At 55.3% G+C, this 14201-nt stretch overlaps 1 protein-coding gene across 2 annotated transcripts in view; it reads left to right on the plus strand.

Annotated features, from left to right (window-relative positions):
- Positions 1 to 8677, plus strand: part of TMEM240 (transmembrane protein 240) — a 38140-nt gene extending 29463 nt beyond the window's left edge. For both annotated transcript variants that reach the window (XM_014574371.4, XM_014574372.3), the window contains exon 4: positions 6056 to 8677. In XM_014574371.4, the coding sequence (XP_014429857.1) occupies positions 6056 to 6204 (149 nt within the window). In that variant the 3' untranslated portion in view covers positions 6205 to 8677. The remainder of the gene's footprint in view (positions 1 to 6055) is intronic.
- Positions 8678 to 14201: the final 5524 nt, after the last annotated feature.

Genomic DNA, 14201 nt, shown 5'->3' on the forward strand with positions numbered 1-14201 from the left:
TGGTCCACAAGGGGAGCCAGTTTAAAAACCAGCTCCCCTCACGGATGGGCTGCCTGCCGCCCTGTGCTGATAAAGAGGCAGCAGCATGGGGTGGCAGCAGCCCCCGTCTAGGATGGGTCTGAGCGCCCGAACCCGGTGCGAGCCAGAACTGAGCTGGGCTGCCTGCTCGACCGGCTCCTAATCCACTTTAAATGCAGAGCCGCAGCAGGGGTAGGGCCCGAACCCGGCGCAAGCCAGGACTGAGCCAGGCTGCTGGCCAGCTTGCTAAAAAGTTTACAAGGGTGTGTGTGTAAGGGTGCATGTAATCTACAGCATTGATGTATACGCTTTTGCTTATCAGTTAATTGGTTCATCGACTAAACTTTTACATCCCTACTCCCTCCAGCCATACCACCTGAGGCCACCCGCTCGTCAGATTGTATGAGCTCAGCAGGGCTGGGCTAGATTAGCACTTGGAGGGGAGGAGTGTGAGAGAGAAGGCTGGAACATCACAGTCCTTGAGAGCGGACTTGGTGAGGGTGGAAGCTTTAACTAATCCCCCGGTGCACCGACAATTGTTAGTGACGGAAAGGAGAAAGGGGCCCGCCTGTCTCTTGGATGTAGCTAGCTTCTCTTTCCTTCCTTCCTTTCGCTGGCCTGTGTAACATGCCCTCTGTGCTTTAGAGGGGTTCAGTAGCCAGTGATTCGTAAGGACACTAAATTGCACTGTCTACTCCTCTAGGCCTCCCAGACCACGCATGCCAATGTTCTAGAGAAAATAGGACCCACCAGGTGCCTGGGAAGAAGAAATCCCTTCCCAGCCTGCAGCGAGAGGCGGTGATGTGGAGTGGGGATGCCTTGGGAGCTATCCAATGGCCTCCAGCACTTTGGGCAACCCTGGGGAAGAGCTGCAGAGGGGGAAGCAGGGCCGGCCCACAACATTTTGACACCTGAGGAGGGGAGCTCAAATGACGCCTCCATTCCCCCTCGCTTGGGCCAACACTTTGAAAGGTCTCAATTCTGCCTTCTTCCTGGTCTACTCCTCTCGTGGCCCTGCTCTGCTACCTACATACGCACCAGCAGCAGACACAATTTTCTACACTCTGGGTCCTAGTGGTGCCCTCCCCCGACACACAGTCTGGCAGCTGTGGCGGCTGCCTCAGTTTGCCTCATGGTAGGACCAGCCCTGGGGGGAAGCTGCAATGTGTCCCTCGGCCGAGTGTGCAAAAGTGCGGCTGTGATGCTGGTAGGGAGGGCAGGTCTTGAATACAAAGGTGGCCTGTAGAGGTGTGTGAGTGTTGCCATTCTCCCCGTGTGCCAGCATTTGTGCACACTCCCATGCTCGGCTCTGCGCGTGCAGGGGTTGGTTCGGTTTCGTGCACAGGTGTGTTCTCGGGTGTCTGTGCAGCTGGGCGTGTGCACCTGTGCTTCGGTGTGCAGGTGGCTAGGCATTCCCACCTGCACGCACACACAAGTGTTTGTGTGGCTGGGAGTGAGCGTTGCGTGGCGGTGTGCGTTTGGGAGCAGGGGTGTGTATGGCCAGGCATACAGGGTGCAGGTGCCTTTCCATGGGAATGCACCTGTTGGGGTGGTGTGTGTTGGGATGGCTGTAGGCACACAGGGGCCTGGCTGCTCTGCTGAGCACAAGCCGAGGGACATCAGCTACTCTGGGAAGTGCTCAGGGGCAAGTGGATGCCCCCCCCCGAACAAACTGCACACGGCTCATCTCCAAGAACACCCCCCCTTTAGTCTGGGGTGTCCCCCTAGGAGCGTCTTGGCAGGGAGCCTCCTGTACGGGCGGCTGTCCCTGACATCTTGCAGAGCCCTAGTGGAGTCGAGCAAAGCTGCCACTAGCCCCACTGGCTTCCAGCAGGGGGCAGAATCTCCCCGGGGAGTTTACACTGGCGCAGCCTGATTGGCTGTGCAAAGCCCCCGAAGGGCTTAGACTAAAACCTGGGATGGATTCCCTGGGCCGGATCCATCACTGTGCAGGAGGCGGCTCGCACCTCCCCCATTCAGCAGCGCCAGGGGTTGGTGGGAACCCTGGGGGGACAGCTGCAACCCTGCTTCCATAGGGTGCTGCGTATGGGTTCCACACAGTCCCGCCAACTCCCTCTGGCCTGCCCAGACCCCATTAGCTCCGTCTCCTTTGGCCCACCCTGGAATCCCCGTCCCCAGAGAGCCTGCCGGCACAGCAAGGGAAAAAGTGAACTGGCACCCTGCACTCCTTTCTGCTAGTGCAGGGGGGCAAAGGGACAATGCTGAACGGGGCCCTGCAGGGGCAGCCCCCTCGCTGGGTACCTGGCAGGGCTGTCCCCGGAGCACGTCGTGCCCTGCGCTGGGCAATGCCAGGTTTGCCTCAGTTTGCCCTATCTTAGAACGGCCCCACTGACCCCGAGAATTCAGCAGGAAAATCGCCAGCCAGGTACCCACAATCATGGGCCTAAAACAAGCGCGTGGGCCGGTTCCTTCGCCTTCTGGTTTCAGAGCCTTTAGGGGTCCTGTTTCTAAGCGAACCTGTGGCGAAACATTTCCCCTTTCAGCAGGTCCGGCTCTCAACATTTTGGCACCTGAGGCAGGGAGCTCAAATGACGTCCCCTTGTCCTCTCGCTTGGGCCAAAACATTGAAAGCTCTCGATTCTGCCTTCTTCCTGGTCTACTCCTCTCATGGAACTGCTGCTGGTGCATATGTATTGTCTCTGCAGACACAATTTTCGACACTCTGGGTCCTAGTGGCAACCCCCCCAGTCTGGCACCTGAGGCGGCTGCCTCAGTTCACCTCATGGTAAGGCCGGCCCTGTCTTTCAGACCAAAAGAAAGCGGCGGAGCTTGTCACCCAACTCCAGCTGCTGGGGCCTTCAGCAAATGACCCAAGTATCCTGAAACTCGACATGCCGGAGGCTGCATATGTCGGGTGAGCAGCGGTTTTAGTCCCTAGCTGCATTGTCCTACTGGGTGCTCGGTAGGATGGAGTGCCGTGAGGGGCAGGCTCCTGCCTGTTGGCTTTGCCTCCTGCGCTTGCCTTGCTCTCCTGGGAGGTTGCAGATGAAGCTGGGGCTTCGGAGAAGCACAGACTGTGGTTCACAGCTGGCCCCTTTATTGGGAACCCAGCATGAGGACTGACTCCATTTGGCATAATTAAGCAGCCTCATTGCTGAGAACGATGGGCTGTGGCCGGTCGGTCGGGGGTTCTGTCACCGACACGCCGGGTGAGTCCCATCAAGCTGAAATGAAAGTGAAATAAAGCAGCAGTAGCGGAGCAGGGCCGGAAATGAAATTAGCACTGGGCTTGTAGCTGCAAGGACGCGCTGAGGTGTTCCCAGTGCCCAGTGGCTGGGTGCAATACTTTTTGGCTTCACAGACTTTTGCCAATGAATCAGTCCCCTCAGGAGCCTCTTACGAGCTAAGGGTGCGGCTCCACTACGCAGCTTTTAGCCAGCAGGTTCTGTCGCCACAGTCCTGTCGCTGATAGTCAACATGTGTGAGCGCTGTCTGGCTACGTCTACACTACGAGTTTTCTGGCCAAAAATATGCTAATGAGGGACTAATTTGCAAGAGTCGCGATCTCATGTGCATATTTTCTGCCAATCCGTTTTTGCACTGGGGTTTTTGCACAAAAACAAGCAATGTGGATGTTCTCTTTTTGCGCAAAAACCCCTTTTTCCGCAAGATCGGCATACCACCTGTGTTGCTAAAAGCCACGTCGTGCAGACAAACCCTAAGACTGACAGGTGTATCCCGCAGCTACACTTTTAACCGAAGTTCAGTGTTTCTATCCAGAGTCCCCAGCCTGCATGGTACCGTGGCAAACACACCCCTTAACATCCTCCGAACCTTGTGATAAAGGTCCGGTCAGAATCAAAAGAAAATGGAGTTAACGCCTTTGAAATGCAGAGCTTTATGTTTGGCTTTTATTGTCCTAGTATTTGGTGGGCCCTTCGCCTGTAGCTGGGGAGCGTTTTTAGAAGGAAAAGGCCTGTCTGGCAGTCTCTCAGCTTGTTTCCAAGACGGTAATAATCGTCCTTTTTAGGGGGCAAGCACAGCAGACTGTTGATAGGGGCTGGAGCTGTGTTTGGTAAAGACCAGTCCTGTTCCCTAGAGTGGTGCTTCTCAACCTTTGCAAACTATTTTCAGGAGTCTGATTTGTCCTGCGTAGGCCCTCTCCCCAAGTTTCACTCACAAACTTACCAAAAATCAGACATCGCAATATAAAAGTGTCACAGCCACACTAGTACAGAAAAATTGCTCCTTTGCTCATTTGTTGCCATATAATTATAAATAAGTATTGTACTTACATTTGAGGGTAGGGTATATAGAGCAGTAATAACAAGGCATTGTCTGTATGACATTTCAGTTTGTACTTGTGCTTTTATGTAGCCCATTGTAAAACTAGGCCAATATCTAGAGGAGCTGATGTGCCTGCAAGGAAGATCTCTGCTCCTCCCAGTGGTACGGGTACCTCCGGTTGAGAACTGTAACCCGTGCAGCGAGTGTGGTTTGCTGTCCCATGGAGTGGCACTGGGACCATTTACAGCAAGAGATAAGAAGACGCCACCTGGCTTTATAGCTCAAGCTGTAGTAGCTTCTACATTAAGTTCTAAAGATCACAGGTTCAAATCTGCCTGGTTGCAGTTAGAGAGCCATTACCCTAGAATATACACGCCTGTACAAAGGGAATGATGTTTGCTTCTGGCTTTCAATACTCGCTTAAAACATTCTAGCTTTACAATTGTGAAAGAACTAAGCCCTAACTTGTGGGGTGTTTTCCTGAGTTTGCAAGCTGCCTGAAACCATGGTTTAAGGAACATAAGAATGGCGAGACTGGGTCAGACCAAAGGTCCCAGGATCCTGTCTGCTGACAGTGGCCAATGCCAGATGCCCCAGAGGGAATGAACAGAACAGGGAATCCTCAAGTGATCCATCCCCTGTTGCCCATTCCCAGCTTCTGACAAACAGAGCCTTGGGACACCTTCTCCGCCCACCCGGCTAATAGCCATCGATGGACCTATCCTCCATGGATTTATCTAGCTCTTTTTTGAATGCTGTTATAGTCTTGGCCTTCACAACATCCTCTGGCAGGGAGTTCCACAGGTTGACTGCACTGCATGAAGAAATACTTCCTTTTGTTTGTTTTAAACCTGCTACCTATTAATGCCATTGGGTGACTCCTAGTTCTTGTGTTATGGGAAGGAGTAGATAACTCTTCTTTATTCACTTTCTCCACACTAGTCATGATTTTTATAGACCTCTATCATATCCCACCTTCTGTAAACCAGGACTCTCTGGTCCGGCAACTTCCAGGGCCCAGAAGGAGACAATTCCAGAGGGACCACAGATGTTCAGGACCAGAGAGACCCAGTGGAGGGCTGGGGGCTGGGTTCCCTGCAGCTGAGTTGCCAGGTGTGACCCAGCGGGGTTGCCTGACAGGACCGGGAACCCAGTGCACAGTAGCGGAGCTGCATGGTGGGACTGTGAGCCTATGTGCCCCAGCGGGGCTGGAGCTGGGCCACCTGGCTTGGAGGTAGCCAGCAGGGCAGTGGGGCTGGCGGCAGTGGGGGAGCTGGCTGGGAGGCCAGTGGCCAGTCCAGGGCTGGAGGGGCTGGGGGCAGATATGAACTCCCTTCATCCAGCAAAATTGCTCATCCAGAACTGGTCAGATCCCAAAGGTGCCAGACCAGGGAGGTCCAACCTATACTACACAGCGGGGATTTGCTCCCTCTTGCAATGCATGCCACTACTACTAGCCTCAGATTTCAGATGGGGAAACTGAGGCACATGGAGACGGGGAAGCACCTAGCTCCCAGGCCACACAACGGGCCAGGTGCTGAGTCAGGACTAGAATGCCGGGGCTGGCTTGTCTCACCACTAAATACACAGTGTCTCAGGATGCCTCACGCCCCGCTGCCATCTCGGCCAGTATGCCGGGGCCTGGCCCCGGAATCTCCCCAACTAAAAGCACCAGCTGGTCCCACCTGAACGAGAGCTCTCTAGCTGCGGCTGTCGCGAGCTGATCCCGGGAGGCGTCCTGACCCGCCCCGCCACTAACCGCCTGTTGCTCTTTCCTTTCCCCTTCCAGACAACTCTTGGTCTTGGATTCCGAAGTTTTGTAACTTGAAGGAGTTCCGGAAGCGTAACCACAGGCAGTATGAGGAGTCCACCGGGAACATGGTGCACATCAAACAGAAGCTGTACCATAACGGGCACCCGAGCCCCCGGCACCTCTGAGAAACGCCTCCCCCTCCAGAGACTGCCATGAGGCTTTAGAACTGGGCTTCCAGGGGGGCGTCGGAGGCCCGTGGAGGACAGCTTTTTATTTATCTAGGCGGTGTGAGTCTGAGGCACACCGCGAATGCACAACTAAGCCAGTTCTGGCTGCAAAGCCGCCAAGACGTTGCACTGTGTCCATTGTTTTCTTGTCGGACTTCTGTATATATGTAAAAACAAAAAGGGAAAGATTTGCATTATACTTCCCAAATCCCCATTCCCTGCTGTTTGAAGTTCGCCCGCCCTTTCAATGTACCTCTTTGGAGTCTGTTCCCCTGCGGATCTGCTCTCCGACCACGGGGAGGATGCCCAGGGGAGGGCTAGAACTCCTTCCCCATTGTTTTGCTCCACGAGGGTTCCTTTGTTCGGCTGATTCATGCCGCCGCAGGGCTGGCTGGGGGCTCACGCCGGCGCCTTTCCAAGCTGCACCGGCCCTTTGCATTGGCTTTTACTTATTTATGTTTTGCAGTCGATGAGCGTGTTGGAAACACTCCATTGGGTTGCTCTTCCCGTTACTCTGCAGGGAAACCTGCCGGCAGCAAAGGGCCCCTAGGAAGCTACAAAGAAATCCCCCACCAAGGAATGGGATTGTGGTATTGTCTGAGGGCTGATCCCAGTCCACCTCACACCAGTTTTATGCTGGTGTCACTCCATTGACTTCATTGCTGTCATTCCATAGTCACACCAGCATGACAGCCAGTGGCTTCCATGGGGTTGCTCCCAGCGGGAGAGATGACAGTCAAACTCAGTGGGTGGAGTGGGGTACAGCTGATGGACACCAGTACAAGGGGGGGGAATCAGGCTCACTGCTTGTTATGTAGATGTTGTGCTAGCATCACATCCCTGGGAGGAAGTGAAGAGTCTCCCCCGTGGTACAGAAGGGGAAATGGAGGCACAGGGAATCAGTGGCAGAAGTGGGCATAGAGCAGGGATCTCAAATTCCTGGTCGTCTGGCCATCCCTGCTGGAGCAATTGCAAAATCCAGCCTGGGACAGCCAGGGGCTGTCCGTTCCTGTTCCCAAGCCCCGCCCCTACCAGCCATTGCCCCGCCCTCTTCCCCCATGGCACTCTGTCCCAGAGGATGCAGCTTTGTGGATCACCCGGGGGGGGTGGGGGAGGCTGGCATGGAGCAGCAATCGCCCCTCCCACATACATGGGGAGATGGCAGGGCAATGGTGAGAAGGGGTAAGGCTTGGGGAAAGGTAATAACCCGATCTTCCCTCCCCCTTCCAGGCTGGATCGTGCTATTGTTCCAGCCAGGGATGGGCCGTGGGCCAGGAGTTTCAGACCCCGAGCGTAGGGCCTGGAGACTCCTCTCTCCAAGCAGCTGCTTTGCTCTTTTCACTAGTTCTTCGAAGGCCGAGCACTTGCATGGCAACTTTGGAGCTAGGTCAGTGCAGCCCTTTAAAGAAGGGGGCGGTGAGGGGAGGTGATGTGGAGCTAAACCCCAGCTTCCTGTATCCGCAGTAGGTTCAACCGGAACCTAGGATAAGAGCCTGAGCCGCAAGGTTGGGCGCTTAGTCTCTGAGCGGCCCCAGGCCCTGGTTAGTGGTCAGTGCAGGTTTCAGGGCAGCGGGTTCCCTAAAGACGTTCACATCCAGAGGGGGCTCGTAGCATCCTGTCCCTGCGTTCTGAGCCCAGTAGCCCTGCAGCCGCCCTGCAATACCTGCAGCGACCATGAGGGGTGCTGCAGCCGCCTTAGTCAGCTGTGCAAGAATGGGCCGGCCGGTTTTCAATGGGCCTGTTTGCAGAACAAGCCTCTAAGTTGGCACATCGTGGTTAACAGTCACTTCTACTGAGGCCCTGCTGTGGTACGTAGCCGGCCGGAGCTTAACGGGTGTGGTGCGGGGAAGCAGCTTGAGCGGCCCCAGGAGAAATGAATGTCCCATCTACGCATGTTTTCATCCCGCCTCGGTGTCGATTGCAATGCTGGGGGGGGGAGGAGAGGGGAGGGGGAAACCAACACAAACAGAACCAAACTCCCGCATCCTTTGTCTTCTTTTTCATCTGCTTCCTCTGTCTGAGATCAGTTGAATTTAGCAAACAGGCGGGAGACCCACGTTCCCCATGGCGCTGCTCTCGCCCAGCACATCTGGCCTGCGAGGCACAGCGCCCATCTGGCTGAGAATACGCAGCCAGCCGAGCCACATGGGGGCTTGTGTCTGGCTGCTGCAGCCGGTGGTCATGCAGCGCTGCCTGGCTGTAGGCCCTGGCGAGGCCCGGGTGCAAGCCGCTTTGTTCCCGGGCAAAGGGCGTTACAGCCAGGGTGGCTGAAATGAGCCTTGTGACTTGGGCAGGCCTTTCTGCCGGGGGTGGAAGGGAGCAGATCCCCCAGGACCTGGTGATGCAAAAGGGCCTGGGGCTCCCGGCTGTGGCTGCTGCTGCCGGGGCCCCAGCCTCTTTAAATCTCCGCCGGAGCCCTGGGTGGCACAGGGAGGCCAGCCACAGCCCCGCCCCTTCTGCCCAAGGCTCCACCCACTCTGGGGCTGCGGAGCCAGCCCCTCCCCCGCCTTGCCCAGAAGCCTGGTAATTCTGCCATCCGCCTCAGAATTGGGCCTCGTGGGCTAAATTCTCCGCTGAGCCTGGCTAGCCAGTAGGGCTGCCAGACGTCCGGTATTTTCACCTCCTGTGCAGTAAAAAGATTCAGTAAACACTGGACACCTAACATCTCGGGGTCTTTCTATTTTTTTTCCCTGCCAGGAGGCGAAAATACCAGACATCTAGCAACCCTACGACACACTCAGCAACCGGGCTCAGCCCCGGCCTCCGAGGCCCCCGCAAGGCCTCCCCTGCTTGCCTGGTTCTGCAGGGGCTTGTCTTGTGGCTGGCAGAAAAACAAAATGGCCACCAGCAAAAAAAAGTCTCTTAAAGGGGCCATGCTGATTTTTTTTTTTTTTTTTTTTTGCTTAATAACTGCTGTTGGAGTGCTTTTTTTTTCTTAACAACTTCAGTCTCCCCCTTTTTTTTTTCCTCAACAGAATTTTTTTACTGGTATTTTGGGTTTTTTTTGGTGGGGTGGGGGGGGGGAAGGGGCAGTGTTTGGTATTTTTGGTTAAACCATCTGGCAACCCTACTAGCCAGCGGCTCCAGCCCTGGGAGCGTTTCAGGAAAGGCCCTGCCTTTGGGGCCGAGCAAGTGGAACCCTCCCCTTGGCACAGGGCAGCGGGCTGTGCCCGTTTTCCTTCTTCCAGCCACAGGCTCCTTTCGTCCCCCCATCCCCAGCGATGGCAAAGGGTGGGGGTGATGCCCCAGCCTCCCCAAGCCACATGCCATGGGAACGAGCACCCCCTTGGAGCCCAGCGGCGTTGTGCACCATGCTACAGGCACCGTCCGCACCGAGCAGACGTGTCGGGGGCACCTCTATGCAAAACAGTGGCTGCGCCCCGGAGGCCTGGTGGGTGCGAGGCGCAGCCTCTGTCCCAGTGTGAATTCCCCCCGCCAGGGCCAGCCTTATGTCCCGTACTCCCACCTGATTTGTGGCCTGATTCACGTTTGCCCTGGTGTCCCAGTGGCGGAGGGGTTAGACAAGGGCCCACGGCTGGGCAAAACGTGTGCGGGAGCTGGGCACTTGGTGAATGCTGCGAGCCGGGCAGCAAATGCCAAGCTTCATGCCTGCACCGTGGCAGTGCCCAGCCTCCCACACGTGCCCGATGGCATGGCCGCGCCAGACTGTCTCCACCTAGCAAGCGCTCTCCGGCGGCTACAGAGTAAAAGCGAGCTGGTTCTCTGGGGGGTGGGGTTTGAGCACCTCCTGTATCAGCCCAATGCAAGTTCACAGGGTGTGGCACTGCCCAGCCACGTTTGCGCCCTGAGGGTGCCGAATCCAGGCTCCTCCCATCACCAGCGTCCGTCTTCCTGGCCTTGCCGGACAGCCTCGGAGTTTGTGGTCTCGCGTGCTCTTGTGGAGCCTGTTACTGTTGCTTGCGGCTCAGCTGTGCGTCACGTTGCCCTGTGTTGCCTGGCCCGTGCACGTGTCTGTTTTGCTTCTGCCTGGGTGTGGTGCATGGAGGGTGTTTCCCCCCTGTTTAATTGTCTGAAGCGTAATACATGGGCTTCCTCCTTGTGTTCTTGCCTCTGATCCAGTCTAAAACGCAGCTGTGTTATTGGGACCAGGAGAGGCCTGGGCTGCAAGCTTAGTGCCTGGCCTGTGAGGGCAGCTACAGAGGAACTGGGGCCATGCGGCAGCGCTGTGAGCTTAGTGCTCATAAAGCAGATGCTGGGAGAAGGCTTTGGCTGACGGGGAATTTTCTGCAGCCTCGGGAAGGGCTATTTTTAGAGCTGCCAGAGCTTCCAACTGTCTCCCCACGTTTGATCTCCAGAGCAGGGATTGGAACGAAACATTTTCCCCTGTAATTTCAGCACACGAGGCTCTGGGATGCTGCTGCTTGCAATGAAGAACCAATGCGAGCAAAGGCACCAGGTCTGCGGGAGTCTCACGGCTGCCACCAGCCCCTTTCAAGTCGCGCCTGCTGTACCCTGCTAGTGGCGCCCCAGCTCCTCACCGAAATCCCTGCAGAGCGAGGCATTTGGACTCAAGCCTCCCCAGCCCTCCTTCCAGTCTCTCTTTAGAATCAGAGAACACTAGAACTGGAAGGGCCCTCGAGAGGTCATCGAGTCCAGTCCCCTGCCCTCCTGGCAGGACCCAGCACCGTCTAGACCATCCCTGACAGACATTTATCTAACCTGCTCTTAAATATCTCCAGAGATGGGGATTCCACCACCTCCCTGGGCAATTTATTCCAGTGTTTGACCACCCTGACACGTAGGAAGTTTTTCCTAATGTCCAACCTAAACCTCCCTTGCTGCAGTTTAAGCCCATTGCTTCTTGTCCTATCCTCAGAGGCCAGGAAGAACAATTTTTCTCCCTCCTTGTGACACCCTTTTAGATACCTGAAAGCCGCTATCATGTCCCCTCTCAATCTTCTCTTTTCTAAACTAAACAAGCCCAGTTCTTTCAGTCTTCCTTCATAGCTCATGTTCTCTAGACCTTTCATTATTCTAGTTGCTCTTCTCTGGACCTTCTCCAATTTCTCCACATCTTTCTTGAAATGCGGTGCCCAGAACTGGACACAATACTCCAACTGAGGCTTAACCAGCACAGAGCAGAGCAGAAGAACAACTTCTCCTGTCTTGCTCACAACACACCTTTCTCTTGCTTCTTTTGTCAGTCCCAGGCGGGGACCCATTCTTGAAAAAGCCTGGTCTGCTTCCTGACAAGCCAATCAGCTCCTTTGCTTTTCTTCCCATCTGACATCATAATCACCATCGTGGACTTCAGCTTTGGAGTCTGCTGCGCTGGGAGGCAAGGGGGGCGGGAGGTTAATGTAATGGCGATGAATGGAGCTGTGCCAGGTGTGGTTTAGGGGTTAGAGCAGTCCCGGGAGCAGCATTTTATTTTCAGCCATGTGCTAGTCCTGCTGGGTGACTCTTGGCACATCACTTCACACCCCATGCCTCAAGTTTCCCTGGCTGCAAAATGGGGCTGCTGCAGATTCCGACCTCCTTTCGAAAGTGCTTTGCGCACGTGTGCTGAAGAAAGGAGGTACGCCACTAGTAGAGGAGGGGTTTGACACCTGAGTTCCATGTGCACAGAGGGCAAAGAAATGCTGAAAGTCGCTGCTAAGAAACCAAAAGAGGGATTCCGGGGTGAGACTCAGGCTTGGGCCCAAGACCCCTGTATCATGGGCAGCACCATTTTCCTAGTAGCACTGGCCCTCTGGGCGAAATGGCTGTGAGCTCCTTCCCTTGCAGTGGTGGGACCAGCTGTGATCCAGGCCCCACTGCGCCAGGCGCTGTACAAACCCAAAGCCAGCGAGAGTCCGCACCGCAAAAGCGCGCATCGCTCCAATGGTGGCAAAAGAAGGGCGGTGGGAAGTGAAGTGCCCCAGCCACTCAGGGGCAGAGCTGGGAGACTGAGGGTCCGTCAAGTACTCTATCCACTAGGCAATGCTGCCTCTGCATTAGCTGATTGGGGCGTGTCGGGGAGGCTTCCAGGATGGGCACCAGAGGACGGAGGGAGTCAGTTGCATCCTGGGGCAGCTGCTTTGGATCTGTGTGGGCGCTAGGGAAATACCGCCCCTCATTCACAGCTGCATAGGCACGTAGGGCAGGCAGCACCCTAGAGCAGCCAACCGTGCTCAGGTAGGTGCCATGGACCCCACCGCCCCCCCGGCGCATTTGTCTACTTTGATGATGGGGATTTCACAGCCTCCTTTGCTGTAACCTATGGCAGAGCTTCATTGCCTCGAGAGTGGGGCAGATGTTCCTACTAGCCGCCCGAAAGCCTCAGCCCCTCACTTCTTGGCCTCCATTCGGTGGCCACCAGGTCAAAGGATCACAGACTGGAACAACCCTTTATGTACCTGACGCTCACGCTCCGGTTTCTCGTTGCTCCAGACTAAGCTGTCCCCCGGTTTTTAACCTTTCCTCCCAGGTCAGGTTTTTTCTGAACCTTTTGTCATTTTAGCTGCGCTCCTCTGGACTCTCTCCCATCTGTCCCCCTCTTTCTCAGCCTGACACCCAAACTAGATGCCAGCTGAGGCTGCGCCAGTACCCCTGCTATCTGCCCCGTCTGCCCCAGAACCCTCCTGATCCTCCATGCCAGTGCCAATGGACGCTTGAGGCTACGTCTATACTGCACTAAAAGGGGTGTTTCCGCTCAGGTTCAACAGTGACGACGAAGCCACTTGGCTTTTAATTGGGATGACACCTGAGCCGGCAAAGTAGCATTCAAAGCCAGCTTGCTGCCGCATTGCTGCTAGTTGAACCCTGAGCTAAGCACACACTGGCTGGTTGTGTATGGAATGTGCAGTGCAGCTCTCCCCTCCATCCCACGGGCTGGCCCTCAGCGAGCCTGGCCTGCAGGCGCGCTCATTAACCTCAAGAACCCATCACAGCTTATGTCTCACTGGAAGTCAATGGGACTTCGGCATTCTTGAAAACTGTGCCCATTCGAGTTAGATCTTGATGCCGCAGATCCGGCTGTTCTGATCCCGAGCCTGGGAGCAGTAGGCGAGCGGCTGGCAAAGGCTTGGGCTGTAAAGCATGCATGCATGTGTGGCGCTTGTGTGTTTCCAGGCCCGGGGAGCAGGAGGGGGTGCACCAAAAGGGTCGGACAGTTGGAATGTTCATTGGGGCTGTGATGCCTAGTGGGCAGGTCACTGCGCTCTGGCTGCATCTCTGTGGTACATGTCCGGTCGTGTTGACGTTTCTGTCTGGGGGTAAAAGCGTGAGTTAAGCGCTGCGTGGGCTGGCAGGTGTGCACATACATGCCCATTTGTATCACACTCTTCCATCCTCTACTCAATGGTTGTCTTTCTTTTTACATGTGGTCTCTGCTATTGTTCCCCTCTTCAAGCACAGCACTGTGAGTGATGCCAAGAAACGACGTGGGTGGCATGAGTGATGAATGTCACCCCAAAGGACTCAATCTTGTGACGTGCTGGGCACCCTTCAGTCCCAATGACGAAGGCAGCAGATTGTTCGACAGGCCCAAGATGGGGGTAATAATGCTCCACTGTGGAGCGACTGTAGCAAATCTTGAAGTAATACGTCCTCCAGTTCTTAGCCCCTCTCTACCTGTTTTCTACACTCAGAAAACAATTTTGCACACATCAGACAGGAAACAGGCTCAGTCTACGTTGGTATTTCCCAAGACGGAGAGCGAGAGATTAAACGCTCATAGAGTTAATCCTGGAATAAGCTCTCTTGTGGTCTGAAAAGCAATAATGGCTAATTTTCTTTTTAACGTGCTTGCATAAATGAATGTCATCTGCATTTTGTAGTCTCCTGGCAGTTGGGCTCGGAGCTGCGCTGTTTCTACGCTAAGCGAGAAGGCGATAGCGGAGCAGTCCTATCGAAAGCTGTAGCGAGCTTTATGGGGGGGGGGAGGGACGCACACTGTGATTTTTTTGGGGGTGGAGGGAGTCAATGAGTGAATGTATTTCAGCCAAGCCTTC

Source organism: Pelodiscus sinensis, chromosome 24 (genome assembly GCF_052426305.1).
Source record: "Pelodiscus sinensis isolate ZL-2025 chromosome 24, ASM5242630v1, whole genome shotgun sequence".
Classification (NCBI taxonomy): domain Eukaryota; kingdom Metazoa; phylum Chordata; order Testudines; family Trionychidae; genus Pelodiscus; species Pelodiscus sinensis.